The sequence below is a fragment of the Rhinoraja longicauda genome, chromosome 19 (genome assembly GCF_053455715.1).
Source record: "Rhinoraja longicauda isolate Sanriku21f chromosome 19, sRhiLon1.1, whole genome shotgun sequence".
Classification (NCBI taxonomy): Eukaryota; Metazoa; Chordata; class Chondrichthyes; order Rajiformes; family Arhynchobatidae; genus Rhinoraja; species Rhinoraja longicauda.
The window spans coordinates 9,825,279-9,850,478 of record NC_135971.1 but is presented as its reverse complement, the minus strand read 5'-3'; the positions used below and the strand labels follow the sequence as shown (position 1 = coordinate 9,850,478).

The 25,200-nt window shown below is 46.3% G+C and overlaps 2 protein-coding genes across 3 annotated transcripts in view; one reads left to right on the top strand and one right to left on the bottom strand.

Moving 5' to 3' along the window:
• Nucleotides 1-19,395, top strand: part of LOC144602815 (zinc-binding protein A33-like) — a 23,896-nt gene extending 4,501 nt beyond the window's left edge. The window contains exons 3-10 of the mRNA XM_078415938.1: nucleotides 3,821-3,852; nucleotides 4,225-4,307; nucleotides 14,126-14,221; nucleotides 14,307-14,540; nucleotides 17,123-17,145; nucleotides 17,247-17,365; nucleotides 18,274-18,762; nucleotides 19,370-19,395. Coding sequence (XP_078272064.1) covers nucleotides 3,821-3,852; nucleotides 4,225-4,307; nucleotides 14,126-14,221; nucleotides 14,307-14,540; nucleotides 17,123-17,145; nucleotides 17,247-17,365; nucleotides 18,274-18,762; nucleotides 19,370-19,395 — 1,102 coding nt within the window. The remainder of the gene's footprint in view (nucleotides 1-3,820; nucleotides 3,853-4,224; nucleotides 4,308-14,125; nucleotides 14,222-14,306; nucleotides 14,541-17,122; nucleotides 17,146-17,246; nucleotides 17,366-18,273; nucleotides 18,763-19,369) is intronic.
• LOC144603110 (uncharacterized) lies at nucleotides 2,785-4,113 on the bottom strand. 2 transcript variants are annotated; one of them, XM_078416254.1, is made up of 3 exons: nucleotides 4,023-4,113; nucleotides 3,704-3,937; nucleotides 2,785-3,052 (listed from the first exon to the last, which is right to left on the bottom strand). In XM_078416254.1, exons 1-3 carry the CDS (start codon nucleotides 4,059-4,061, stop codon nucleotides 3,023-3,025), a joined length of 303 nt encoding a protein of 100 aa, XP_078272380.1. In that variant the 5' UTR covers nucleotides 4,062-4,113; the 3' UTR covers nucleotides 2,785-3,022. The 2 variants fall into 2 exon arrangements, with proteins under 2 accessions (XP_078272380.1, XP_078272379.1); XM_078416253.1 differs by having other exon boundaries at nucleotides 2,785-3,038.
• Nucleotides 19,396-25,200: the final 5,805 nt, after the last annotated feature.

Here is a 25,200-nt window from a genome sequence, read left to right as displayed (position 1 = left end):
AGTTTTAGAGAGAGAGAGAGTTTTAGAAAGAGAGAGAGAGAGTTTTAGAGAGAGAGATAGGGAGTTTTAGAATTTTAGAGAGAGAGAGTTTTAGAGAGAGTTTTAGAGAGAGAGAGAGTTTTAGAGAGAGAGAGAGTTTTAGAGAGAGAGAGAGAGAGAGAAAGTTTTAGATGGAGAGAGAGAGAGTTTTAGAGAGAGAGAGAGAGTTTTAGAGAGAGAGAGAGAGAGAGAGAGAGAGAAAGAGTTTTAGAGAGAGAGAGAGTTTTAGAGAGAGAGAGAGAGAGAGAGAGAGAGAGAGTTTTAGAGAGAGAGAGAGAGTTTTAGAGAAAGAGAGTTTTAGAGAGTTTTAGAGAGTTTTAGAGAGAGAGAGTGAGAGAGAGAGAGAGAGAGAGAGAGAGTTTTAGAGAGAGAGAGAGAGAGAGTTTTAGAGAGAGAGAGTTTTAGAAAGAGAGAGAGAGAGAGAGTTTTAGAGAGAGAGAGAGTTTTAGAGAGAGAGAGAGAGAGTTTTAGAGAGAGAGAGTTTTAGAGAGAGAGAGAGAGTTTTAGAGAGAAAGTTTTAGACAGAGAGAGAGTTTTAGAGAGAGTTTTAGAGAGAGAGAGTTTTAGAGAGAGAGAGAGTTTTAGAGAGAGAGAGAGGGAGTTTTAGAGAGAGAGAGAGTTTTAGAGAGAGAGAGAGTTTTAGAGGGAGAGGGAGTTTTAGAGAGAGAGAGAGAGAGTTTTAGAGAGAGAGAGAGAGAGAGAGAGAGTTTTAGAGAGAGAGAGAGAGTTTTAGAGAGAGAGAGTTTTAGAGAGAGAGAGAGAGTTTTAGAGAGAGAGCGAGAGAGAGAGAGAGAGAGAGAGAGAGAGAGTTTTAGAGAGAGAGAGAGTTTTAGAGAGAGAGAGACAGAGTTTTAGAGAGAGAGAGAGAGAGTTTTAGAGAGATAGAGTTTTAGAGAGAGAGGGATAGAGTTTTAGCAAGAGAGGGAGAGTTTTAGAGAGAGAGAGTGTTTTAGAGAGGGAGAGAGAGAGTTTTAGAGAGAGAGAGTAGTTTTAGAGAGAGAGAGAGAGAGAGAGAGAGAGAGTTATAGAGAGTTTTAGAGAGAGAGAGAGTTTTAGAGAGAGAGAGAGAAAGAGTTTTAGCGAGAGAGAGTTTTAGAGAGAGAGAGTTTTAGAGAGAAAGAGAGATAGAGAGTTTTTAGAGAGAGAGAGAGAGAGAGAGAGAGAGTTTTAGAGAGAGACAGCAAGATAGGGAGTTTTAGAGATAGATAGATAGATAGATAGATAGATAGATAGATAGATAGATAGACAGATAGATAGATAGATAGATAGATAGATAGATAGATAGATAGATATCTGGCAAAAGTGCCAAGGTGTGTAACTGAATGTTAGTTCCCATTAATTAATGCACTACCTCTGACACCCGCCACACCAGGCACACTCACAGCATGCAAGTGTACCTAGATTTTAGTGTCAGTTTAAAGGTAATATTTAACTTGGGAAACTGAGGAACAATCAAACATTTAGTGTCACGGCCTCCGCTTATTCCCGAGAGGTTGTGCATTTATTGTGCGCACTTAGATTGGCCTAAACTGAAAATAAAGTCTCACCCTTAGAAATATCACACTGTCTTTTTGGTCCATCCGTTCCTGCATCTTTGTGAGTTTCTCCTGCATGGAATTTAACTTCTCTTGAATTGCTTGAAGATTTTTCTCCATTATATCTAGACTCTTCGCCTCTGATTCCCTGAGATCTTTGAGTAAGCGCTGCTCTTCCTCAGCGAGAATCTGACGCTTTTTTAGTGAATTCAGATGTGATATGGGACTGCACACTGCGAGACTGTTCCTGTTTAGAGAAATGGGGATATTATTATGTTGTCTCAAGGGGAACAAATCTACACGGCATCACACAGCACAGGAGGAGACCTTACCATGAATCCAGAAATCTTTGTTTTCTGCAATTGTTCCATTTCCTGTATCTCTGAATTTTGTTGCGTGAGAGATTCCAGCGAAGATTTGATCTGAGCCTGAAAATGGGTTTGTAAAAAAAAAAAGGAAAATTAAAGAGTTGGATATGCGAAATACGATGTAGAATTAATGTGATCATAAGATGTTTGCTTTTACCTTGTAGTTTTCAACAGCTTCTTCTACCGGTATGCAGCGGTGCTCTCTGTGTTCCCGCTCATCTCGACAAACCACACAGACCAATATCTTGTCAGTTTCACAAAACAGCTTCAGTTCTTCCTGATGTTTCTCGCAGTGAAGTTTACTTTCCTTCTCTTTCGGATTCAGGTTTAATTTGTGAGTTTTCTCAGCCAGGTTTGACAAGGCCCAATTCACAATCAGGGTGCGGTCTGCAAACTCCGCTCTGCATTCCGGGCAGGAGTTTCTCCCGTCCTTGTCCCAACTCTGTGTGATGCAGGAAGCGGCAGTAGTTATGTCCGCACTGCAGGGAAACCGGGTTGGTGAAGATATCCAGGCAGACGGGACAAATTAGTTCTTGGCGTAAACTCTCAACCTGCCGTTCGGCGGCCATGTCTATTCTCGCCACTTCCTGATTCCACCTTCGGGGGAGGCGCTGAACACATGAGATGCCGCGAGTGTCCAATCGCCGCGCTGCAGTGTCGGGGAACGAACACTAAAGGGGAGGAGTTTGCAGATGCTGGTTTCAAACGGAGATGGACACAAAAAGCTGGAGTAACTCAGCGGGACAGGCTGTGTGTGTGTGTGTGTGTGGTGGGGGGTGTGTATATATACACACGGAACCCCTTTCCTCCTCAGTTAATTATTTATTAATTTATTCACTTGGCATCATGTAGAAGCAAAGAGGAAAAATACATGAAATCGGAAATTGTGAAGACACGATTGAATGAGTAGACGGCGTCTACATTGATCTGTTGTTTTCACACCTGAGCCTTCCACACCTCTATGTCTCCCTCTTCCTTGACTCTCCGTCTGAAGAAGGGTCCTGACCAGCAACGTCACGCATTCCTTCCATCCAGAGATGCTGCCTGTTCCGCTGAGTTACTCCCGCATTTTTGTGTCAATCAGACGGCGTCGTTGCTTGTGAATCGTTTCTGGAAGAAAACAAAAAAAGAAGGTATATAGTCAGTAGAAACCGTAGGTGCTTGTTTACCAAAAATCCACAAAGTGGTGGAGTGACTCAGCGGGTCTGGCAGCATCTCTGGAGAAGATGGATCTCCAGAAGTGTCCATGTTCTCCGGAAATTTTGCCTGACCCACGAAGTCACTTCAATATAGTGTAAGGCCATAAGGGCGTGTGATAATTGCAGAAGTAAGCCATTCGGACCATCAAGTCTACTTCGCCAATCAATCATGGCTGATCTCTCTCTCTCTCTCTCTCTCTCTCTCTCTCTCTCTCTCTCCTAACCCCATTCACCTGCCTTCTCCCCATAACTCCTGACACCCGTGTTCATCAACAATCCATCTATCTCCGCCTAAAGAAAATATCAATTGACTTGCCGTCCACAGCCTTCTGTGCAAAGAAATCTACAGATTCACCACCCTGAGTGAAGAAATTCCTCGTCATCTCCTTCCTAAAAGAACATTAAATCTGAGGCTATGACTAGTCCTAGACTCGCCCACTGGTGAAAACATCATCTCCACATCCACTCTATCCAAGCCTTGTCAAGGTCTCCACTTATTCCCGAGACGTTGAGCATTTTCTGTGTGCACTTGGATTGGCCTAAACTAAGAAGTAATTCTCACCATTGGAAATATCACACTGTCTTTTTGATCCATCCCTTCCTGCATCTTTGTGAGTTTCTCCTGCACAGAATTTAACTTCTCTTGAATTGCTTGACGATTTTTCTCCATTATATCTAGGCTCTTCGCCTCTGCTTCCCTGGGATCTTTGCGTAAGCACTGCTCTTCCGCAGCGAGAATCTGTCGCTTTTTAGTGAATACAGATGTGATGTGGGACTGCAGACTGCGAGACTGTTCCTGTTTAGAGAAATGGGGATATTATTATGTTGTCTCAAGGGGAACAAATCTACACGGCATCACACAGCACAGGAGGAGACCTTACCATGAATCCAGAAATCTTTGTTTCCAGCAATTGTTCCATTTCCTGTGTCTCTGAATTTTTTTCATGAGAGATTCCAGGGAAGATTTGATCTGAGCCTGAAAATGGGTTTGGAAAAACAAAAAGCGAAATGAAAGAATTGTACATCAGGAAAAAAACGATGTAGAATGCATGTGATCATAAGATGTTTGCTTTTACCTTGTAGTTTTCAACAGCTTCTTCTACTGGTATGAAGCGGTGGTCTCTGTGTTCCCGCACGTCTCGACAAACCACACAGACCAATATCTTGTCAGTTTCACAAAACAGCTTCAGTTCTTCCTGATGTTTCTCGCAGTGAAGTTTACTTTCCTTCTCTTTCTGATTCAGCTTTAATTTGTGAGTTTTCTCAGCCAGGCTTGACAAGGCCCAATTCCCAATCAGGATGCTGTCAGGAAACTCCTTTCTACATTCCGGCAGGAATTTCTCCCCTCTCTTTCCCAACTCTGTGTGATGCAGGAGCGGCAGTAGTTGTGTCCGCACTGCAGGGAAACCGGATCGGTGAAGATATCCAGGCAAACGGGACAAATTAGTTCTTCTGCTAAACTCTCATCCTCCTCTGCCGAAGCCATTTTACCTTCTGGTTATTCCTAATTCAACGTTCTTGTGCAAAGTGCGCTCTGCAGTATCAGATAAGGAAAACGAAACGCGAGAGTCAAAGTCCCTTGATTACCCCCAATAAATTCCACTTGTGGGAGCGGTTGATAAACATTAGGAGTGCCTGAATACGACTGGCGCGGGATAAAATGGCTGGAAGAAACAGTTGAAGGAATCTGATAAAAATGAACCGCACACTCTGCTTTATACCAAAGATGGACACGATATATATTTGAAATTCAGTAATCCTTGCTGTCGGCTTCTGGCCTATCTATGTTCCGTTTTGTTTTAGTTTCCCATATCTTGGCTCCATTCCAGAGACATACCATTGCATTGCCAACTGTAATTTCAACCTGCTTCATCCGTGGACTCCGGTCTGGGCTCAGGTTTTATCTTTCCCGACAGCTGCTACTCCGCCGTCACCTTTCAACATGATGGTTCCAGCCTCACCTTTCCCTGGGCCAACATTCCATCTAAAGAATTGGCGAGAAGACTCAAAAGGACCAGAAGAATCGGAATTGGATTTTGCAAATGACCATCTCCCCAAATTGATAAATATCGTTATCTTATTCAGGAATATTTAGGATGACACTAAACAAACCCTCTCCTAAAAAAAGGTCTTCCTTTGCTGCAAAATAGTTCGTTATGTTTCAATAGGCAACGTCTTCCTTTATAAGGCTCAAAATAAGACACAGGGGAATGATAACGGGAATACAGAATTGGCAGAAGAATTGAAGAGCTAGATAACTACAGCAACGTGCCTGAAATTCAAGAGAGTCAGGGCGTGGAAGTTAGTGGAGTGGCTATGACTCAGGAGAATGTGAGGGGGACCTCATTGAAACATCGAATAGTGAAAGGCTTGGATAGAGTGGATGTGGGGAAGATGTTTCCACCAGCGGGCGAATCTAGTACTAGAGGTCATAGCCTCAGATTTAAAGTTCTTTTAGAGAGGAGATGAGGAGTAATTTCTTCACTCAGGGTGGTGAATCTGTAGAGTTCTTATAGAAAATAGGCAATAGGTGCAGGAGTAGGCCATTCGGCCCTTCGAGCCAGCACCACGATTCAATGTGATCATGGCTGATCATTCTCAATCAGTACCCTGTTCCTGCCTTCTCCCCGTACTCCCTGACTCCGCTATCCTTAAGAGCTCTATCTAGCTCTCTCTTGAATGCTTTCAGAGAATTGGCCTCCACTGCCTCCTGAGGCAGAGAATCCACAGATTTACAACTCTCTGACTGAAAAGGTCATACCTCATCTCCGTTCTCAATGTCCTACCTCTTATTCTTAAACTGTGGTGCCTGGTTCTGGACTCCCCCAACATTGGGAACATGTTTCCTGCCTCTAACGTCTCCAACCCCTTAATAATCTTATATGTTTCGATTACATCCCCTCTCATCCTTCTAAATTCCAGTATATGCATGCCTTGTCGCTCCAATTTTTTCAACATATGACAGTCCCGCCATTCCGGGAATTAACCTTGTAAACCTACGCTGCACGCCCTCAATAGCAAGAATATCCTTCCTCAAAGTTGGAGACTAAAACTGCACACAGTACTCCAGGTGCGATCTTACTAGGGCCCTCTACGACTGCAGAAGGACCTATTTGCTCCTATACTCAACTCCTCTTGTTATGAAGGCCAACATTCCATTGGCTTTCTTCACTGCCTGCTGTACCTGCATGCTTCCTTTCAGTGACTGATGCACTTGGACAGCCACATCTCGTTGTACGCCCCCTTTTCCTAACTTGACACCATTCGGATAATAATCTGCCTTCCTTTTCTGACCACCTAAGTGGATAACCTCACACTTATCCACATTAAACTGCATCTGCCATGCATCCGCCCACTCACACAACCTGTCCAAGTCACCCTGCAACCTCATAGCATCTTCCTCACAGTTCACACTACCACCCAGCTTTGTTTCATCTGAAAATTTGCTAATGGTACTTTTAATCCCTTCATCCAAGTCATTAATATACATTGTAAATAGCTGTGGTCCCAGAACCGAGCCTTGCGCTACCCCACTAGTCACTGACTGCCATTCTGAAAGGGACCCATTTATCCCCATTCTTTGCTTTCTGTCTGCCAACCAATTTTCTATCCATGTCCGAACCCTACCCCCAATACCATGTGCTCTAATTTTGCCCACTAATCTCCTATGTGAGACCTTGTCGAAGGCTTTCTGAAAGTCAAGGTACACCACATCCACCGGCTCTCCCCTGTCAATTTTGCTTGTTACGTCCTCAAAAAATTCCAGAAGATTAATCAAGAATGATTTCCTCTTCGTAAATCGATACTGACTCGGAACGATCCTGTTACTGCTATCCATATGCTCCGCAATTTCGTCTTTTATAATTGACTCCAGCATCTTCTCCACCACTGATATCAGACTAACTGGTCTATAATTTCCCGTTTTCTCTCTCCCTCCTTTCTTAAAAAGTGGGATAACATTAGCTACCCTCTAATCCACAGGAACTGATCCTGAATCTATAGAACATTGGAAAATGATCACCAAAACGTCCACAATTTCTAGCGCCACCTCCTTAAGTACCATGGGATGCAGACCATCAGGCCCTGGGGATTTATCAGCCTTCAGTCCCATCAGTCTACCCAACACCATTTCCTGCCTAATGTGAATTTCCTTCAGTTTCTCCGTCACCGTAGGATCTCTGGCCACTCGAACATCTGGGAGATTGCTTGTATCTTCCTTAGTGAAGACAGAACCAAAGTACCGGTTCAAATCGTCCGCCATTTTCTTGTTCCCCATAATAAATTCCCCTGCTTCTGTCTTCAAGGAACCCACATTTGCCTTGACTATTTTTTTCCTCTTCACATACCTAAAAAAGCTTTTACTATCCTCCTTTATATTATTGGCTAGCTTACCCTCGTACCTCATCTTTTCTCCCCATATTGCCTTTATAGTTATCTTCTGTTGCTCTTTAAAAGAGTCCCAATCCTCTGGCTTCCCACGCTTCTTCGCTATGTTATACTTCTTCTCTTTTATTTTTATGCTGTCCTTGACTTTCCTTGTCAGCCACGGGTGCCTCTTACTCCCCTTATAATTTTTCCTCCTCTTTTGGATTAATTGATCCTGCAACTTCTGCATTATTCTCAGGAATATCTCCCATTGCTGTTCCACCGTCTTCCCTGCTAGGGCCTCCTTCCAGTCAAATCTGGCCAGCTCCTGCCTCATGCCTCTGTAATCCCCATTGCTATACTGTAATACTGACACTTCCGATTTTCCCTGCTCCCTCTCAATTTGTAGAGTAAGACTGTTCATATTATGATCACTGCCTCCTCGTGGCTCTTTTACCTTGATCCCCCTTATCAGATCAGGTTTCTTTGCACAGAAGGCTGTGGAGGGCAAGTCAATGGATATTTTTAAAGCGTAGATAGATGGATTCTTGATTACCACGGGTGTCAGGAGTTATGGGTAGAAGGCAGGAGAATGGGATTAAGAGAGTGAGAGATAGATCAGCCATGATTGATTGGCGTAGTAGACGTTGGGCCGAATGGCTTAATTCGGCTTCTAACACATGCCTATTCCTCATATGACAGTCCCGCCATCCCGGGGATCAATCTCGTAACCCTATGCTGCGCTGCCTCCATTACAAGGATGTCCTTGAGGGTGTGCAGCGTAGGTTCACTAGGTTAATTCCCGGAATGGCGGGACGGTCGTACGTTGAAAGGCTGGAGCAATTAGGCTTGTGTACACTGGAATTTAGAAGGATGAGGGGAGATCTTATTGAAACATATAAGATAATTAGGGGATTGGACACATTAGAGGCAGGAAACATGTTCCCAATGTTGGGGGAGTCCAGAAAAAGGGGCCACAGTTTAAGAATAAGGGGTAGGCCATTTAGAACGGAGATGAGGAAGAACTTTTTCAGTCAGAGAGTGGTGAAGGTGTGGAATTCTGTGCCTCAGAAGGCAGTGGAGGCCAGTTCGTTGGATGCTTTCAAGAGAGAGCTGGACAGAGCTCTTAAGGATAGCGGAGTGAGTGGGTATGGGGAGAAGGCAGGAACGGGGTACTGATTGAGAGTGATCAGCCATGATCGCATTGAATGGCGGTGCTGGCTCGAAGGGCTGAATGGCCTACTCCTGCACCTATTGTCTATTGTCTATTGTCCTTCCTCAAATTAGAAGACCAACACTGTACGCAATTCTCCAGATGTGGTCTTACCAGGGCCCTATACGACTGCAGAAGAACCTCTTTACTCCTACACTGAAATCGACTCGTTATGAAGGTGAACATGCCATTAGATTTCTTCACTGCCTGCTGTACCTGCACGGCAACTTTCATTGACTGGTGTACAAGGACACCCAGGTCTCGCTGCACTTCCCCCTTACCTAACCTGACACCATTGAGATAATAATCTGCCACATATGCAAATGACGTCTTCAGTGTCTACATAACCCCACATCTTGAGAGTGGCTTTACAACGACCAACACCAGCTCTCAGTCTGTTGAGGCATTTCCATTCAGCCCCGCTTGATTCACCTTGATTCAGCTTGATTCAGCCCGCGTTGAATTTAATTGTCGGTCGGATAGGAAGCGATTGAAAATAGGATTATTTTACTCAACAAGAGATGACGCTCTGGAATCCACTGCCTGAAAGAGTCGACAAGACAAAAAAAACTCTCTTTAAAATTTGAAAATAGTACAGATGAGTCTTGAGCCTACGATGTGAGGAATTGGCAGCTGGGAGAGATATCACCCACAAGGCCATAAGGCACTTGAGAAGAATTAGGCCATTCAGCCCATCAAGTCTACTCCACCATTCAATGATCATTGTACAATTTAACCCCATTTTCCTGCCTCCTCTCTGTAATATTTCTAGCGCCACCTCCTTAAGTACCCTGGGATGCAGACCATCAGGCCCTGGGGATTTATCAGCCTTCAGTCCCATCAGTCTACCCAACACCATTTCCTGCCTAATGTGAATTTCCTTCAGTTTCTCCATCACCGTAGGATCTCTGGCCACTCGAACATCTGGGAGATTGCTTGTATCTTCCTTAGTGAAGACAGAACCAAAGTACCGGTTCAACTCGTCCGCCATTTTCTTGTTCCCCATAATAAATTCCCCTGCTTCTGTCTTCAATGGACCCACATTTGCCTTGACTATTTTTTTCCTCTTCACATACCTAAAAAAGCTTTTACTATCCTCCTTTATATTATTGGCTAGCATCTTTTCTCCCTATATTGCCTTTTTAGTTACCTTCTGTTGCTCTTTAAAAGAGTCCCAATCCTCTGGCTTCCCACGCTTCTTCGCTATGTTATACTTCTTCTCTTTTATTTTTATGCTGTCCGTCCGTCCATCCTATCTATCTATCTGTTCCAGACGTACACTGGCCCCACCCCCGAACTCTACCTCCGCAACATCGACGACTGCATTGGTGCTACCTCTTGCACCGATGCAGAACTCACTGACTTCATACACTTCACCTCCAATTTCCATCCGGCCCTTAAATATACCTGGACTATCTCCGACATCTCTCTCCCGTTTCCGGACCTCACCATCTCCATCACAGGAGACAGACTAGTGGCGGACATTTACTACAAACCCACCGACTCGCACAGCTATCTGGACTACACTTCTTCCCACCCGGTCCCCTGCAAAAAGTCTATCCCCTACTCCCAATTCCTCCGTCTACGCCGCATCTGCGCCCGGGATGAGGTGTTTCACACTAGGGCTTCCGAGATGTCCTCGTTCTTCAGAAAACGGGGCTTCCCCTCCTCCATTATAGATGAGGCTCTCACTAGGGTCTCTTCTACATCCCGCAGCTCCGCTCTTGCTCCCCCTCCCCCCACTCGCAACAAGGACAGAATCCCCTTCGTTCTCACCTTCCACCCCACCAGCCAGCGGATCCAACATATCATCCACCAACATTTCCGTCACCTACAAAGGGACCCCACTACTGGCCACATCTTCCCATCCCCTCCCCTCTCTGCGTTCAGCAGAGACCGTTCCCTCCGTAACTCCCTGGTCCACTCGTCCCTTCCTACCCAAACCACCCCAACCCCGGGCACTTTCCCTTGCAACCGCACGAGATGCAACACCTGTCCCTTTACCTCCCCCCTCAACTCCATCCTAGGACCCAAACAGTCTTTCCAGGTGAGACAAAGGTTCACCTGCACCTCCTCCAACCTCATCTATTGCATCCGCTGCTCTAGATGTCAACTTATTTACATCGGCGAAACCAAGCGCAGGCTCGGCGATCGCTTCGCTGAACACCTGCGCTCGGTCCGCATTAACAAAACTGATCTCTCCGTGGCCGAGCACTTTAACTCACCCTCCCATTCCCAGTCTGACCTTTCTGTCATGGGCCTCCTCCAGTGCCATAGTGAGGCCCGCCGGAAATTGGAGGAACAGCATCTCATATTTCGCCTGGGCAGTTTGCAGCCCGGTGGTATGAACGTCGACTTCTCCAACTTCAGATCGCTCCTCTGTCCCTCCCTTCCCCTCCCCCTTCCCAGATCTCCCTCTATCTTCCTGTCTCCACCTATATCCTTCCTTTGTCCCGCCCCCTGACATCAGTCTGAAGAAGGGTCTCGACCCGAAACGTCACCCATTCCTTCTCTCCCGAGATGCTGCCTGACCTACTGAGTTACTCCAGCATTTTGTGAATAAATCGATTTTGTACCAGCATCTGCAGTTATTTTCTTTATCTATCTATCTATCTATCTATCTATCTATCTATCTATCTATCTATCTATCTATCTATCTATCTATCTATCTATCTATCTATCTATCTATCTATCTATCTATCTATCTATCTATCTATCTATCTATCTATCTATCTATCTATCTATCTATCTATCTATCTATCTATCTATCTATCTATCTATCTATCTATCCATCCATCCATCTATCTATCTATCTATCTATCTATCTATCTATCTATCTATCTATCTATCTATCTATCTATCTATCTATCTATCTATCTATCTATCTATCTGTCTATCTGTCTATCTGTCTGCCTGCCTGCCTGCCTGCCCACCCGTCCGTCCGTCCGTCCGTCCGTCTGTCCGTCTGTCTGTCTGTCTGTCTGTCTGTCTGTGTGTCTGTCTGTCTGTCTGCCTGTCTGCCTGTCTGTCTGTCTGTCTGTCTGTCTGTCTGTCTGTCTGTCTGTCTGTCTGTCTGTCTGTCTGTCTGTCTGTCTGTCTGTCTGTCTGTCTGTCACAAAAAGCTGGAGTAACTCAACGGGACAGGCAGAATGTGTGTGTGTGTGTGTGGGGGGGGTGTAGATATACACACGGAACCACTTTCCTCCTCAGTTAGTTATTTATTAATTTATTAACTTGGCATCATGTAGAAGCAAAGAGGAAAGAGACATGAAATTGGAAAATGCGAAGACACGATTGAATGAGTAGACGGCGTCTACTTTGATCTCTTGTTTTTACACCTGAGCCTTCCATGCCTCTATGTCTCACTCTTCCTAGACTCTCAGTCTGAAGAAGGTTCCTGACCAGAAACGTCACGCATGCCTGTCCCGCTGAGTTACTCCCGCATTTTTGTGTCTATCAGACGGCGTCGTTGCTTGTGAATCGTTGCTGGAAGAAAACAAAAAAAGAAGGTATATAGTCAGAAGAAACCGCAGGTGCATGTTTACCAAAAATCCACAAAGTGCTGGAGTGACTCAGCGGATATGGCAGCATCTCTGGAGAAGATGGATCTCCAGAAGTGTTCATGTTCTCCGGAGATTTTGCCTGACCCACTAAGTCACTTCAATATGGTGTAAGGCCATAAGGGCAATTGCAGAAGTAAGCCATTCAGACCGTCAAGTCTACTTCGCCAATAATCATGGCTGATCTATCTCTCTCTCTCTCCTAACCCAATTGTCCTGCCTTCTCCGCATATCTCCTGACGCCCGTGCTCATCAACAATCCATCTATCTCCGCCTGAAAAAAATATCCATTGACTTGCCCTCCACAGCCTTCTGTGCAAAGAAATCTACAGATTCACCACCCTGAGTGAAGAAATTCCTCCTCATCTCCTTCCTAAAAGAACGTTAAATCTGAGGCTATGACTAGTCCTAGACTCGCCCACTGGTGAAAACATCCTCTCCACATCCACTCTATCCAAGCCTTTCACTATTCCATGTTTCAATGAGGTTCCCTCCTCACCTTCTCCTGAGTCATAGCCACTGCACTAACTCCCACGCCCTGGCTCTCTTGAATTTCATGCACGTTGCTGTAGTTATCTAGCTCTTCAATTCCTCTGCCATTTCTGTATTCCCATTATCACTTCCCCTGTGTCTTATTTTGAGCCTTATAAAGGAAGACGTTGCCTATTGAAACATAACGAACTATTTTGCAGCAAAGGAAGCCTTTTTTTCGGAGAGGGTTTGTTTGGTGTCATCCTAAATATTCCTGAATAAGATAACGATATTTATCAATTTGTCGGTATGGTCATTTGAAAAATCCAATTCCGATTCTTCTGGCTCTTTTGAGTCTTTTCGCCAATTCTTTAGATGGAATGTTGGCCCAAGGAAAGGTGAGGCAGGAACCATCATGTTGAAAGGTGACGGCGGAGTAGCAGCTGTCGTGAAAGATAAAACCTGAGCCCAGACCGGAGTCCACGTTGGAAGCAGGGTGAAACTGCAGTTGGCAATGCAATGGTATGGAATGAAGCCAAGAAATGGGAAACTAAAACACAAGGGAACATAGATGGGCCAGAAGCCGGCAGCAAGGATTACTGAATTTCAAATATATATCGTGTCTATCTTTGGTAGAAAGCAGAGTGTGCGGTTCATTTTTATCAGATTCCTTCAACTGTTTCTTCCAGCCATTTTATCCCGAGCCGGTCGTATTCAGGCACATCGAACGTTTATCAACCGCTCCCACAAGTGGAATTTATTGGGGGTAACCAAGGGACTTTGACTCTCGCGTTTAGTGTTGCTTATCTGATACTGCAGAGCGCATTTGCACAAGAACGTTGAACTAGGAAAAACCAGAAGGTAAAATGGCTTTGGCACAGCAGGTTGAGAGTTTAGCAGAAGAACTAATTTGTCCCGTCTGCGTGGATATATTCACCGATCCGGTTTCCCTGCAGTGTGGCCACAACTTCTGCCGCTCCTGTATCGCACATATCTGTGAAAGAAAGGGGAGAAACTCCTGCCCGGAATGTAGAGAGGAGTTTCTTGACCGCACCCTCAAGGTGAATTGGGCATTGTCAAACCTGGCTGAGAAAACTCGCAAATTAAAGCTGAATCCGAAAGAGAAGGAAAGTAAACTTCACTGCGAGAAACATCAGGAAGAACTGAAGCTGTTTTGTGAAACTGACAAGATATTGGCCTGTGTGGTTTGTCGAGACGCGCGGGAACACAGAGACCACCGCTGCATACCGGTAGAAGAAGCTGTTGAAAACTACAAGGTAAAAGCAAACATCTTATGATCACAATCAATCTACATCGTTTTTTGTCATGTACAACTCTTTAATTTCGCGTTATGTTTTTGCAAACCCATTTTCAGGCTCAGATCAAATCTTCCCTGCAATCTCTGTCGAAAAAAAATTCAGAGATAAAGGAAATGGAACAATTGCAGAAAAAAAAGATTTCTGGAGTTTGGGTAAGATCTGCTCCTGTGCTGTGTGATGCCGTGTAGTTTTGTTCCCCTTGAGGCAATATAATAATATCCCCGTTTCTCTAAACAGGAACAGTTCCGCAGTGTGCAGTCCCACATCACATCGGAATTCACTAAAAAGCGTCAGATTCTCGCTGAGGAAGAGCAGCGCTTACTCAAAGATCTCAGGGAAGCAGAGGCGAAGAGCCTAGATATAATGGAGAAAAATCTTCAAACAATTCAAGAGAAGTTAAATGCCATAGAGGAGAAACTCACAAAGATGCAGGAACGGATGGATCAAAAAGACAGTGTGACATTTTTGATGGTGAGAATTTCTTTTCAGTTTAGGCCAATCCAAGTGCACACAGAAAATGCACAACCTCTCGGGAATAATTGGAGACCTCGACACTAAATATACATTAATGACTTGGATGAAGGGATTAAAAGTACCATTAGCAAATTTGCAGATGATACAAAGCTGGGTGGTAGTGTCAACTGCGAGGAAGATGCTATCAGGTTGCAGGGTGACTTGGACAGGGTGTGTGAGTGGGCGGATGCATGGCAGATGCAGTTTAATGTGGATAAGTGTGAGGATATCCACTTTGATGGTAGGAATAGGAAAGCAGAGTATTATCTGAATGGTGTCAAGTTAGGAAAAGGGGACGTACAACGAGATCTGGGTGTCCTACTGCATCAGTCACTGAAAGGAAGCATGCAGGTACAGCAGGCAGTGAAGAAAGCCAATAGAATTTTGGCCTTCATAACAAGAGGAGTTGAGTATAGGAGCAAAGAGGTCCTTCTGCAGTTTACAGGGCCCTAGTGAGACATCACCTGGAGTACTGTGTGCAGTTTTGTTCTCCAAATTTGAGGAAGGATATTCTTGCTATTGAGGGCGTGCAGCGTAGGTTTACTAGGTTAATTCCCGGAATGGCGGGACTGTCATATGTTGAAAGACTGGAGCGACTAGGCTTGTATACACTGGAATTTAGAAGGATGAGAAGAGATCTTATCGAAACGTATAAGATTATTAAGGGGTTGGACAAGTTAGAGGCAGGAAATATGTTCCCAATGTTGGGGGAGTCCATAACAAGGGGCCACGGTTTAAGAATAAGGGGTAGGCCATTTAGAACTGAGATGAGGAAAAGGTTTTTCGTTCAGAGAGTTGTGAATCTGTGGAAGTCTCTGCCTCAGAGGGCAGTGGAGGCCAATTCTCTGAATGCATTCAAGAGAGAGCTAGATAGAGCTCTTAAGGATAGCGGAGTCAGGGGGTATGGGGAGAAGGCAGGAATGGAGTACTAATTGGGAATGATCAGCCATGATCATATTGAATGGCGGTGCTGGCTCGAAGGGCCGAATGGCCTCCTCCTGCACCTGTTGTCTATTGTCTATTGTCTATAAATATTTGATTGTTCCTGTTTCCCAAGGTAAATATTACCTTTAAACTGACACTAAAATCTAGGTACACTTGCATGCTGTGAGTGTGCCTGGCGTAGCGGGTGTGAGAGGTGTAATTAATGGGAATTAACATTCAGTTGCACACCTTGGCACTTATGCCAGATATCTATCTATCTATCTATCTATCTATCTATCTATCTATCTATCTATCTATCTATCTATCTATCTATCTATCTATCTATCTATCTATCTATCTATCTATCTATCTATCTCTCAATCTCTCAAACTCTCAAACTCTCAAACTCTCAAACTCTCAAACTCTCGGTTTGTTTGTGTGTATGTGTGTACCATGCCCTCTACACCGCTAAAACGGTCCACGATAGCGCCACAATTTTAGGCGCACCCTAATCACAATTCCCCTGTGGCGTGAATAAACCCACTTTCGTTACTTTTTAAAACAATTTACCTTATAAACTTTAATAAATCCGCCCGTAACCCCCCCCCCCCTCCGGAGGACCAGAGGGAGGACCGGCTCCCGTCCCGGTGTGCCCCGCGCCTGACCTTCCTCCCATGCTGCTGCGCGCCGCAGATGGCCGTCGTCCGCCGCGCGCAGCAGGAGAAATAGTGCCGAGGTCAGTGCCTTCTGCCTGTCCACTCTCGCCCACCCGCGGCCCCGGGAGACGTTCCCCGCCCGGCAACGGGTCCATACTGTCGGCAACGTTCCACGCTGCAGATCGCAGCCGAGCTGCTGGAAACGCTTCCCGAGGCACTCCCCGCCCGACAACGGCTCCACTGTTGGGCCGAAGGGGGGGGGGGGGGTGGGGGGGAGAGAGGAGAGGGAAGGAGGGGGGAGAGGGGAGGGTAAGAAGTGCGGGGTGCAGAGGGGAGGGAGGGAGGGGGGATGGCAGAGATGGGGAGGGGTGAAGGCGATGGGTAAGGGAGGGAGGAGGAATGGGGAGGCGGTCGGGTGGATGGGGTAGGGAGGGGGAGAGATGGGGGAAGGGGTGAAGGGAATGGGGAATAGGTGGAGGGGAGTGAGGGGTGAATGGGGATGGGGATGGTCAGGGGGAGGGTGATGGGGTGAAGGGGAGGAGAGGGTACTACACCAATGCAGGAGAGGTTTGGACCCAACTTGGTCTAATATCATCTAAATCCTATTTGTATAATAAGTGTTTGATAACTTTGGGGTGCTTTGCTTGACCCATTGTATGAAATCCTTTGCTAATGTAAAAAACCTTTATCAACACATTCATTTTAGAGTTGCAAGTTAATATGTCCCGTGTGGTTCACCATTCCTGTCTATTGAATTATTTTGGACATAATACATGTTCTTCCTCTTTCATCTTTGTCCTGTGTTCCCTCGTCCTCTCTGCACCGTTCCCGCGCTCTGTGCGTCAGAAGGTGTGATACTGCAGAATTTGCAACACGTTGCATAATTTAGTAGAAAATCCTGCTGTTAGATTGTGTATGGTCAGTGTAAACCAATTAAAATTTGTCTTTTATTGATTTCAGGAGGAAATTCATTGGAAGAGGAGGTAAGAAATGTTCTTAACTGAAACCATGCATGATTTTAAGAAATAACTCGGAAAATCATTGTTGTTCATTTTAAATATAACCCAGCTGCTTCTATTTACAGGATTAGTGACGAGGTTCATACGTTGTCTGTAGAAGATGGAGGTCTGGAAGTTGCAAAATTCGATCGTCCCTTTTTATTGAACAGAATGTTGAGCGAATTGTCCTGTGGTAGTCCAGAAGGTAATGTTCATAAAATTTATTTTTCTGGTGTAATAGAGATCGCTAGATGTTAGTTGGATACAGAGAGTGATATGAATAATGGACACTTTAATTAAAACATACATCTATTCAACAACAAACACCTCATCACTATGTACCTACGATAATATTATGCCTCTGGTCACTATTCCAAGCAAATCTCTCTCTTTCTCGATGAGCTCGTTGACTTCAACGTTCATGGACATCCCCTGTTCCATGAATATTCCTAGCCGCTTCTCTATTTATTTCCTCTCTCGCATGTAGATGGTTCTCGTTAATATACTTACTCCGAGAGTCAGCGGAATCCATTCACATCGGGGTAAAACTAACAGAGACTCGCAGGGCAGCAGAGTCGAGCCAGTCTTGTGCTTTAATAAAAGCTCTATATTCGACACAACGTTACACCCTGATTGTAACCGTTACTTGATCGCATATATTTCTCTCTCAGTCGCAGGAACACGGTCTATTTCTCTTGGTGATCATTCCTTGCAAGAAGTTGTGAACCTGTCTGGAATATCATGACAAGTCTTACCACCCCTCCGACAATGTATTAATGCACACCCCTCATTTCGATTGCAGCGTCTGTGCCCAATTTATCTCTGCCTCCTCCCCCCCTCTCAGGTTTTACATCAGCTTTTCTCCGTAGTCAGGAATTCCCTTTCCACATTGCAATCTCTCCTTCTTCAATCATTCTCCGCCAAAAAACGAATTAAACGCGTGGCATAAAAATGTGGTCCATCCGATATAGTATGGTGCAACTCTGGGAAATGTGTTTGTTGTCCGTCCGTCTGTGCCTGAGGCCGAGCGGCCTCTCCCCGGTCCGGGGGCCGCGCTGCCCGAGTCTCCCCCCGACCCCCGGGGACACTCTGATTCTCTGCTTCTCCCCCCAGTCTCCGTCACCCTGGATGTGGAAACAGCGCATCCGCGGCTCGAGGTGTCTGAGGATCGGAAGAGGGTGAGACGGACCTGGACCGGGAGGAGTCTCCCTGACACCCGGAAGAGGTTTACAGACAGGGCGTGTGTGCTGGGATCGGAGGGATTCACATCGGGGAGACATTACTGGGAGGTGGAGGTGGCGGGGAGTGAGCGCTGGAGTCTGGGAGTCGCCGCAGAGGCTGTGGAGAGGAAGAGACGGGTCACACTGACCCCGGAGACTGGAGTCTGGAGCATCGAGCGGGATGTTGATGAGTTTAATGCAGTCACCTCTCGTCCATCCCCTCTCCCCGCCCAACCCATCCCCGGGAGGGTGGGAGTTTATCTCAGTTACGAGACCGGGACAGTTTCATTTTACGACGCGGACAACAAGTCCCATCTCCACACCTTCACTGGGAACAAATTCACGGAGAAACTTTATCCTTTCTTCGCGACTTGGCATAAAGGCCAGTGGCTGAGAATCTGCTCCGGTTCCGCTCCGGGTGTGTAAAAGGGTCTGGTCCCGGGACCGGCGTCAGGAGCGGGGCTCAGGGGCTGTGGGGCAGAAACCCGGTGGACAACAGGTCGGCGCTGAACGGCTCCCATTTAATCCCCAATTTCCGCGTCGTAAAAAAAAACCCCAGTGAGCACGGAAATAAAACCAGGGGGAATGTAAATGTGGGAAGAGTGAAATAAACAGCAACTGAAATCAGAGCTGTCGATCCGTTCATTTTAACGCGTTAACCGCGTCCGGCAACGGAATAGGAATTACTTTTGTGAAAATATAAAGATTGAAACAATCGCCCTTCGCGCGGGTTCAGCAGCGGCCGCGGGCGGTGGATCCTGGGTTCCCCCGAGTCCGAAAGTCCGCCGAGTAATTGTATCTTGTGCAGGGGCGCCTGGAAATGGGCGTTAAGGAAACGTGCAATTAAGAGAGGGGAACTAAAAATATGGAGGGGAGATTGAGGGGGTTGGGAGGCCGGGGGGTGGGGGGGGGGGGGGGGTGCACAGAATGTGCGGCACAGGTCGCTGCTGATTATGTGCGAACGTTAAATTCATGGTTGAATCCCGCAGCCGTGCGCTGCCCGGAGAGGATTTAACAGATTATTATACTCGTGACTTTTAACTGATCAGGAGGGCAACGTGTAACTTTTGATCGAAACCTATAAAACGAGACCCATTATCAGTCAGGATGTCCAACGGTGGAAACGAAAGACACAAAGTGCTGGATTAGCTCAGCAGGTCACGTCGTAACTCTGGAGAACACGGGTGAGTGAATAGACAAGAGGTGAAGGGTTTGGACCCGAAACGTCGCCTATCCATGTTCCCCAGAACCGTGCCCACCTGCTGAACTGCACCTTATGTGTGTTTTCTTTGCAAACCAGCAGTTCCTCGTGTCACGGTGCCAACTGATGCAACTCCTCGGTTTAAGGTCTGAGGTTCTGCTCTACGGTATATGTTGGGATTATGTATCCAGATTATTATCCCTTCTGTTTCAAGGCCAGTCATCTTGATTCATACGTCCCAGTTCCTCTCAACTAACAAACATCAGAATGTTTTCACGTGTTGATATATCATTCCATTTGATCGGTTACCGGGCCAGGGAATCATTCGATACGACGAGGACTGATGAGATGACACAGGGAGCGAAGGTGGAGTGAAATGGATCGAGAGGAACAGTGGGGCCGGTTGTAACACACGGAACTCTAGCTGAAATTGGGTGACAGGCGAATGGTGGAGCCTCAGTAGGTAACCGCTACACAGCAACACACGACTCATACATTTCTGATTCTGACACGTAATCTCACACGGAAATCAAATAGGTAACATGTTGGTAGCAGTCAAAGGAAAGGGTTTATTTTCCCCTCACCTCACAGCACTGGCCCGTTCATTCCACTTTCTTCATCTTCACCGACAGTATCCCAGCCCGGCATTTCATCCCAGCATCTAATCATAATTACATGTGTTCCGCTCCTATCCCGTACCCACCTATCCACGTGAAGACAATATGTTATCGACATTCAGTAACCTGTGCCTGCCTTCTCCCCATATCCCTTGATTCCACCAGCCCCTAGAGCTCCATCTAACTCTCTCTTAAATCCACCCAGTGATTTGACCTCCACTGCCCTCTGTGGCAGAGAATTCCACAAATTCACAACTCTCTGTGTGAAAAAGATCCTTCTCGCCTCAGTTTTAAATGGCCTCCCCTTTATTCTAAGACTGTGGCCCCTGGTTCTGGACTCCCCCAACATTGGGAACATTTTTCCTGCATCTAGCTTGTCCAGTCCTTTTAAAATTTTATATGTCTCTATAAGACCACCTCTCATGCTTCTAAACTCCAGTGAATACAAGCCGAATCTTTTCAATCTTTCCTCATATGACAGTTCCGCCATCCCAGGGATCAATCTCGTGAACCTACGCTGCACTGCCTCAATTACAAGGATGTCATTCCTCAAATTAGGGGACCAAAACCGTACACAATGCTCCAGAAGTGGTCTTACCAGGGCCCTATACAACTGCAGAAGAACCTCTTTACTCCCACACTGAAATCTTCTCGTTATGAAGGCCAACTTTCATTAGCTTTCATTAGCTTTCTTCACTGCCTGCTGTACCTGCACGCCAACTTTCAGTGTGTGGTGTACAAGGACACCCAGGTTTCGCTGCACTTCCCCCTTTTCTAACCTGACACCATTGAGATAATAATCTGCCACATATGCAGATGATGTCTTCAGTTTCTATATAACCCCACATCTTGAGAGTGGCTTTGCAACGACCAAATCCAGCTCTCAGTCTGTTGAGGCATTTCCATTCAGCCCAGCTTGATTCGGCTCCAGGAGGAAGTTCTTCTTTGGCACTTATGGACATGGATGGCGTTGATGGGATATTGGCTAGTCTCTCTTCCCATAATGCAACTCTAGTACCTTCAGCGTCGGCATTTGGTTCAACTTCGTTGAGGAAGCTTTTCCTAGACATTAGCAGACTCTTTGCGGGTTCATGGCCTAAGATTGAAAAGACTGGGCCTGTATTCACTGGAGTTTAGAAGGATGTGAAGGGATCTTATAGAGACATATAAAATTATAAAAGGACTGGACAAGCTAGATGCAGGAAAAATGTTCCCAATGTTGGGCGAGTCCAGAACCAGGGGCCACAGTCTTATAATAAAGGGGGAGGGGGCGGCATTTAAAAATGAGGTGAGAAGGATCTTTTTCACCCAGAAAGTTGTCAACTTGTGGAAATCTCTGCCACAGAGGGCAGTGGAGATCAAATCACTGGATGAATATAAGATTATTTCACAAAATGCTGGAGTAACTCAGCAGGTCAGGCAGCATCTCAGGAGAGAAGGAACGGGCGACGTTTCGGGTCGAGCCCCTTCTTCAGACTGATGTCAGGGGGAGGGGACACAGGAAGGATATAGGTGGAGACAGGAAGATAGAGGGAGAACTGGGAAGGGGAGGGGGAAAGAGGGACAGAGGAACTATTTAAAGTTGGAGAAGTCAATGTTCATACCGCTGGGCTGCAAGCTGCCCAAGCGCAATATGAGGTGCTGTTCCTCCAATTTCTGGTGGGCCTCACTATGGCACTGGAGGAGGCCCATGACAGAAAAGTCAGACTGGGAGTGGGAGGGGGGTTTGAAGTGCTCAGCCACCGGTAGATCAGGTTGGTTAAGGTGGACTGATCGAAGGTGTTGAGCGAAACGATCGCCGAGCCTGCGTTTGGTTTCGCCGATTTAAAGAAGTTGACATCTGGAGCAGTGGCTACAATAGATGAGGTTGGAGGAGGGTCATGTGAACCTCTGTCTCGCCTAGAAAGACTGTTTGGGTCCTTGGATGGAGTTGAGGGGGTAGGTAAAGTGACAGGTGTTGAATCTCGTGCCGTTGCAGGGGAAAGTGCCCGGGGATGGGGTGGTTTGGGTAGGAAGGGACGAGTGGAACAGGGAGCAAGGAGTTACGGACGGAACGGTCTCTGCGGAACGCAGAAAGGGGAGGGGATGGGAAGATGTGGCCAGTAGTGGGGTCCCGTTACATTAATTTAAGAGAATTAAGGATGAATTTAAGAGAGAGTTAGATAGAGCTCTGGGGGTTAGTGGAATCAAGGGATATGTGGAGAAGTGGGGCACATGTTACTGATCGTGGATGATCAGCCATGATCAGAATGAATGGCGGTGCTGCCTCGAAGGGCCGAATGGCACCTATTTTCAATGTTTCTATGTTTCTAACAGGGGAATGTTGTACATCTGTCGTCTGGCGATGACGTTCTCTACCGCTTGCTGCACTGTGACGAATCTCTGGTGGCGCTACACCGGATAGTATGTATAGGCTATCAGTTGATGTTGGTCTAAGACATCCAGTGATAAGGCGGCAGGTTGTATTGATGGCTAGATCAATCTTCTTAGCGTGGGCTGACCTTTCCCAGACTGGGCATGCATACTCTGCTGTTGAGTAGCAAAGAGCCAAGGCGGTTGATCTTAGAGTTGCGTCCCATTTTGTTCCAGTAAGTTTGCAGACAATGTTGTTTCTTCCACAGACTTTAGCTTTTGTCTTCTCAACATGGGTCTTGAAGGCTATCTAAGGTACCTCCTAGATATACTGGGCGATCCTGTACTTTTGAATAGGGTTAACAGACGTCCAGTCGGCGTTTGGCTTCTCGGCTGCGCAGTGTCCACTTACTTCCAACGAAATCCACTTGGGGGAACAAGTGTTAAGATATTAAAAGATTCACATAGTGGCTGAGAATTGAAGTGTGTCGAGGCATGAGAGACCCGGGCAGAGTGAACACCAGAGAGAGAGAGGGAGACACACACGCCAAGTGCTGGAGTAACTGGGCTGGTCACGCAGCATCTCTGGAGAAAAGGGATGGGCGAGTTTTTCTCAGGATTAGAGGGTATTAGCTACAAGCTGAATTAGGACAAACCTGAATTATGTTCTCTGGAATGACGGAGTGTACACAATGATGAGCGGTACACTAGATAGGGTGCATAATCTGGGTGCAAATGTTTAAGATTAGTTTACTTTACCAAGTAACAAAAGTGAAAATATTTTGCTGCATGCTAACCAGTCATTTACAGTGTATGAGTTTGGAGATATATGGCGCAAACTGGTCCTTTCGGCCCACCGGGTCCGCAACGACCAGCGATCCCCGCACACTAACAATATCCGACGCCCACCAGGAACAACTTTTACATTCACCAAGCCAATTAACCTAGATACCTATACGTCTTTGGAGTGTGGGAGGAACCGAAGATCGTTCTGAGAAAACTCACGCAGGTCACGGGGAGAACGTACAAACTCCATACAGACAGCACCCTAGTCGGGATCGAACCCCGATCTCTGGCGCTGCATTCTCTGGTAGGCAGCAACTCGACCGCCCGGTACAGATACATGATCAAGGGGATAGTGTTTAGTGCAGGAGAAGTCCAGTAAAGTCTGGTTAAAGATAGTCCACGGCTCTCCAATGAGGCGTGTAGTTGCTCAGGGCCGCTCTCGAGTTGCTGATAGGATGGTTCAGGTGTTTAAGAAGAGTGGCGCAAATTTTAAAGGACATATGCTGGGCAATGGGGTAACGTTTTCACGCACAGAGCAGTGGGTGAACTGGCCTTTTAGCCCAGTCCATGGATATGCAAGGAATGGAGAGATATTGATCACATGCAGGCAGAGCAGATTAGATAACTTGGCATCGTGTTCAGCACGAACATTGTGGACCGAAGGGCCTGTTCCCGTGGGGTGCTGTTCCATGCTCGGCGTTCGATGTCAATAAAGATTCCCCTCTCATTGGCGGTGCAGACTTGATCGGCCGAATGGCTGAATTCTGCATCTATCACATGCGCATTCCTCATATGACAGTCCCGCCATCCCGGGGAACAATCTCGTAAACCTGCGCTGCGCTGCCTCCATTATAAGGATGTCCTTCCTCAAATTAGGAGACCAAAACGGTACACAATTCTCCAGATGTGGTTTTAACAGGGCTCTATACAACTGCAGAAGAACCTCTTTACTCCTATACTGAAATCGTCTCGTTATGAAGGCCAACATGCCATTGGCTTTCTTCACTGCCTGCTGTACCTGCACGGCAACTTTCATTGACTGGTGTACAAGCACACCCAGCTCTCGCTTACTTAACCTGACACCATTGAGATAATAATCTGCCACACATGCAGATGACGTCTTCAGTGTCTACATAGCCCCACATCTTGAGAGTGGCTTTACAACGACCAACACCAGCTTTCAGTCTGTTGAGGCATTTCCATTCAGCCCAGCCTGATTCAGCTTGATTCAGCTTGATTCAGCCGGGTTGAATTTAATTGTCGGTCGGATGGGAAGCGATTGGAAATAGGATTATTTTACTCAACAAGAGATGGCGGTCTGGAATCCACTGCCTGAAGAGTCGACAAGACAAAAAATAAACGCTCCTTAAAATTTGAAAAAAGTACAGATGAGTATTGAGCCTACGATGTGCGGAATTGGTAGCTGGGAGAGATATCACCCATAAGGCCATAAGGCACTGGAGCAGAATTAGGGTCATTGGAGCCCATCAAGTCTACTCCGCCATTCAATGTTCGTTGTTCTATTTTACCCCATTTTCCTGCCTCCTCTCTGTAATCTTTGACATCTATCTATCTATCTATCTATCTATCTATCTATCTATCTATCTATCTATCTATCTATCTATCTATCTATCTATCTATCTATCTATCTATCTATCTATCTATCTATCCGTCCGTCCGTCCGTCCGTCCCTCTCTCCCTCTCTCTCTCTCTCTCTCTCTCTCTCTCTCTCTCTCTCTCTCTCTCTCTCTCTCTCTCTCTCTCTCTCCCTCTCTCCCTCCCTCCCTCCCTCCCTCCCCCCCCCCCCTCTCTCTCTCTCTCTCTCTCTCTCTCTCTCTCTCTCTCTCTCTCCTCTCCTCTCTCT